This window comes from Argentina silus, assembly GCF_951799395.1.
Source record: "Argentina silus genome assembly, chromosome: 2".
Lineage (NCBI taxonomy): Eukaryota > Metazoa > Chordata > Actinopteri > Argentiniformes > Argentinidae > Argentina > Argentina silus.
Genome location: NC_139656.1, coordinates 7,839,610 through 7,844,609, shown reverse-complemented (window position 1 = coordinate 7,844,609; position 5,000 = coordinate 7,839,610). Strand labels below are relative to the sequence as shown.

General features: G+C 42.6%; 1 protein-coding gene across 1 annotated transcript in view; it reads right to left on the bottom strand.

Moving 5' to 3' along the window:
* The window catches only part of ephb4a (eph receptor B4a), a 21,860-nt gene extending 17,982 nt beyond the window's left edge, over positions 1-3,878 (bottom strand). The window contains exon 1 of the mRNA XM_083664979.1: positions 3,710-3,878. Coding sequence (XP_083521105.1) covers positions 3,710-3,788 — 79 coding nt within the window. The 5' untranslated portion in view covers positions 3,789-3,878. The remainder of the gene's footprint in view (positions 1-3,709) is intronic.
* Positions 3,879-5,000: the final 1,122 nt, after the last annotated feature.

The following is a 5,000-nucleotide window of genomic DNA, read 5'->3' as shown; positions in this document are numbered from 1 at the left end:
GAGTTACTGCTGCTGGTGGGTTACTGTGTACTGCCATGTTAATGTGTTATTGTGTTACGACTGTATTCTGTATTTCGAAGAGGAGTGTTTGCGAGTAAGAATTTAAATGTACTGTCATACACTCCCCTGTACATCCCGGTACATGTGACACAGGTTTAAAACGTGAAGATATACACATCAGATACAGGTCCATGTTTGTGTGCATGTTTCTTTCTTTCTGCCCTGATTTATGACTCTCATTCCATCTTCTCTGGGCCCCACCTTCTCCCCCTTCTCTAGCAGGCAAGTCACATCCTTATAATTAACTCTGGGAAGAAAATGTGTTTGCCTGTGTCTCCATGTCAGTTACGCCGTGAGATATTTCTGCCCACAAAAGACTGGGACAGATACCAAACAAAAGGTCAGCACACACACTTCTACAGACTAAAATCGTTTCTCTGACACAAAGGTAAACGCATCTAGTGCAGGAAATGTTAATGTCAGTGGGAACACCTAACGTCGAATGTGCTTTACCATAATGGAACTTTTAGTTTCCATACTGGTGTTATAGAATCATATAGACATAAATACCTTAATGTAACACACGCACACACATGCACACACACACACACACACACACAAACACACACACACACACACACACACACACACAGGCTCTCAGTGACTAATCCGCAGTGGGAGGTGGACAGCTTGAAGCTGAGGGACAGTCTGAAAAGGAGCGCAAGCTCCAGCTAAATAAACCATCCAAAGATCGGCACATCCAAGCGGAGATACAAGAGAATACTCTCCCTGCATGGGTCTCCTCTTTCATTCTGACACATCTCTCTCTTTCTCTTTATCTCTTACTCTCTCTTTATCTCTTTCACCAGCCAAGTTAAACTAGACATATTGAGGGGTACAACTGAAGCTCTTCCCAACACTGTTCTTTGCACTTAAAGGCTTAGTACAGTGGGGTTGGTTAGAAATAAAGCATTTGGAAGTTGGATCTGTTTCTGATTCCAAAATCTAAAACAGAGAGCTTGTAGAGTGAACATACCTGTTCTGTGTATACTCTGGGATTGTGGTTATTTAACACACAGAGATGTCTCTGAGGGGCAGGGTATCAGGTGGCTGTGCTGCGCCCAGTGCTGTATATAGGACAGGTACTCTGGGGCTCAGAGGAAGGAACCTCATGGGAATCACAGCACACATGCATGGGAAGTCCCTCTCTCTCTCAGAACCAGCTGCAGGTGCTTCTCACACACACACACACCTAATTCTCTGCTTGACATCAGTTTTTCCATCATCTCTCATTCATGCTCTCTGGTAAAAAAAAACGAAAAAACTCCTCTTTAAGTGTCATTCTCTCCCTCTCGTATTTGATAGGCAATGGCCTCATTCCCTCTCCTCTGCTACTTGTCCCCTCACATCTCTATTGTGTCCCCTCTCACAGTGAGTGGTGTGTGGGTGGAGGTGAAGGAGAGACCACTGGGGCCGCCTGCCCCGCCTCTTATCTAACAGCGTGTCTCTGACGGTGATGCATGGCCTGGGGGTGGGCTTTCCCTTCATCCAAAACTCTCCTCCACCTGTCAGCCTGCATTTCCATATGCATCTTATTCGAGGACAGGGCTCTACGAGAATAGCCTTGGTCCTAATAACCATCTCTGACCCACTCAGAAGCCCATCTGCCTACGCAGAGGCCACAGTCTGCAGAGGCAACTTCATCAGGCCTGAGAGAGAGAGAGAGAGAGAGAGAGAGAGAGAGAGAGAGGGAGAGAGAGAGAGAGAGGGAGGGAGAGAGAGAGTGTTGCTGGAGAGCAGAGGCCGATTGGCCCGTAGATTACAGCTGCACCACTCGGATGCCTGTTTAACTCTTCAAGAGGCTAATCGTGGGATTAAGCCACAGAGGATGATGGGCTGGGGGGTGTCAGAGAGGGGGGAGGTTGCTTTAAATGCAAATCCCTTTCTTATAAAAATCGGTTCCGTTTAATAGGATTTCTGGGAAGAGATCCGCATTTCCGCGGCAGGGGAGACAGTCGGCAAGAGGAGACAGCACTGCTGCACTCACACAGCAAGGAGAGGGGATGGAAAGACAAACAAAATAAAAGACTATGTGCACGAGGAAGGAGGGGGAGGCCCAAACTCTTTCACCTAAGGCCTCTTGTATTCTGAATAAAAACATCCTTTCAGCTTTTGGTGGAGTTTATGGGTTGTGAAGCATAATGTCACTCATCATGGCAGTTGATCCACAGAGAAGGAATGAAGAGAAAAGAAAAGAGGAGGTGGAGGAAATGAGAAAGCAACAGAGAGAGGATGAGCCCCCTTTAGAGTATCTTTTGGGGGGTTAGTTAATCTTGGAGGCTGATTGTGATAGTTCACTGGCTCACTGGCTCACTCAGGTGGAAGTCTGTTTTCTCTTCAAACCACCCCGACAAAGACCACTAAATATCTGTTATATGATATGCAAAGGATCAGCCTTTGTTTAATCATTCTCTTTCTCCCTCACTCACACGCACGCATGTGCACACACACAAACACACACTCACACACACACCCACACACACATACATACACATACATACACAGTCTAATCTCAATGGGTTTGGCTCTTTTGAGGTTTTTTTACCCTGTGGACAGAATCCAATCTACCCCCCACGGACGCTAAGCTTAACTTGGCCAAATTAATGATTACCAGCATTGCTCTTTTAATACCTTCCTGAGAGTGAGTGTAGAGGAAACACTTCTTAAATTAAAGTGCTATGTAAATACATTAATAAAGTAAACACAACAAAACAAAGTTTAAAGTTAAGGGAATGAGGTAATATTTGATAGACTGATTCCACGAACAAACAGTAGAATCTATGTTGTTCCTTCTGATGTGAGTAGAGCAGGGGACTGGCGAGCAGGTGGGTTTAATCAGTGCCTATTGACTGTTGACTATAATGCATAATGTTTGGTAATAGTTAGTAATAATAGGACAAGACCTCTTAAAACAAGCTTCACTTCGAATCATCAAAAAACATGGTCACAAAATGATATGGTACCTAATCACAGTGACTCTGTGGTAAGGCATACCAGACTAATCCTTTCAAGTCCCCTGTAATGCCATAGCCATGCTAGGATGTTATCGATGCCTGTCAAACACTGCCATGTTAATTGTTTGTAGATAGCAGGGACCAGGTGTCTCCATTTCAGCATGTAATGTGGAACTAATCTGAGCCATGCTGTTCAAGATTGATTGGTAGTGGAACACCACAGAAATGGTCAGGGTGGATACTAGTCTACGAGGTCACCTTTCCAAAACATCCATAACACACACACACACACACACACACACACACACACACACACACATACACACACACTTTTCTAGAATGTACAGTAAACGTTTGGTTAACCATAGGAAGATAAAGGCTAAACTTAACATGAAACATATGTGCAAAGACATACTGTAGTTACCTTAATTTAAGTGTATAAGTGTATCCATTAATTTACTTAAAGGATTGATTAACCTATCATTGATTAACCTACTAGATTACTGGTAGTTGGTAACAAGTTACATTTAATTTCAGAACTCAACCTCAATATGATGCTGTTACAATGTGACCTCCTTCTGGCACTATGGAAATGTAAATTGATAATTGATAAATAATAAAATAGACCAGTGCTTTAATGACAAATTATTTCAATTAATTAGGCCTAGAATAGATACCGAGGAGATCGAACTTACCTTCCTCCGCAGCCGACAGAAGAACACACTCCAGCAGGATAAGCCACAGTGGGGCAAAACGACTGGATATGATCTCCATAATGTCATACAGAATATCCGTAAAAGAAACGAACTCCTTTTGGTTGAGTCAGTCAAAAACTGTAACTGTGATTTAGTGGCACGGTCAGCTGGGCCGTGTACCCATTGGCCGCAACACTGCCCACATCTGAGACGGACAACAGTCAAAACACCCGTTTCACTCAGAATGAGAAAAATTGCACTTTGAATGATGGTGTTAAGTAAATATCTCCTTGAAAAAGTCAATGAAAAGAACAACTATTTATAAAAATATATATATCTATGAATTACCAATACGTGTGAAGTTTGATAACATAGGCTACAAAAACGTCCTTGATATGTTACCAGGCTATATCTTAGATGTCAAATTATAATAAAGTCGTCTTTGATTTAGGTTACTCGTCTTGTCCTGTGTCCGTATCGCCTGTCACTTCCAAGAGAAAGGATGCGTGCATCTGAAACTTCTCGTATCCTTGGGCTGTATTCAGTATACTCTTTGTCCGCGAGCCTCCTCCGACTTCTCCCAAATGTTCTTTCAGTTCGATAATCAGACTCCGCAAATAAGACTATTCCAATACACCATATTGTCAATATGAAAACAAACACGTTTGATTTGTTAGTGTTGAGCTGTGTTTGTAGAAGTATTTTCCCCGTACGACCAGAAGTTTTTTCTTAATATATATAGCCTCTATTTTCGGGAAAAAAAATTCTCACGATAGGTGGTAGGGAGCAATTTTACTCTCTCGTTGCCCCCGTCTTTAGGCTCTTTCCGACGATGTAGACCGATTCTTAAAAATCACAGACATTATAGAATGTATCGTCAAATCGCTTTTAAAAAAATAGCCTTTAGTACAAGAAATTAAAAGTTACGCACATCCATTCGTACTCACTGGAGATCCCGATCGACGCACACTCTATGAGAGTCGAATGGCACTGGACTCCAGTGACTGCTAGGCCCCGCCTCTACTCACACAGTTTCTGTCCACCATAGGTCATTTAGAGCCGTCAGTCAAAAGACGAATATCAAAATATATAGGCTACATTATCCCGGCACCATTTTTGTGATGTTTTCGAGATTTTGTAGGCCTATTTCAGAGGCGACACCCAAACAACACCTGTGTGAATGTTTCTAGCAAAAAAACATCTAAGACATAATTCATGTTTAATTTATGATAGGCCTACATAAATAAAAAACACAGGTTATTAAAAGTCACAATGTTGCAATATTCACACT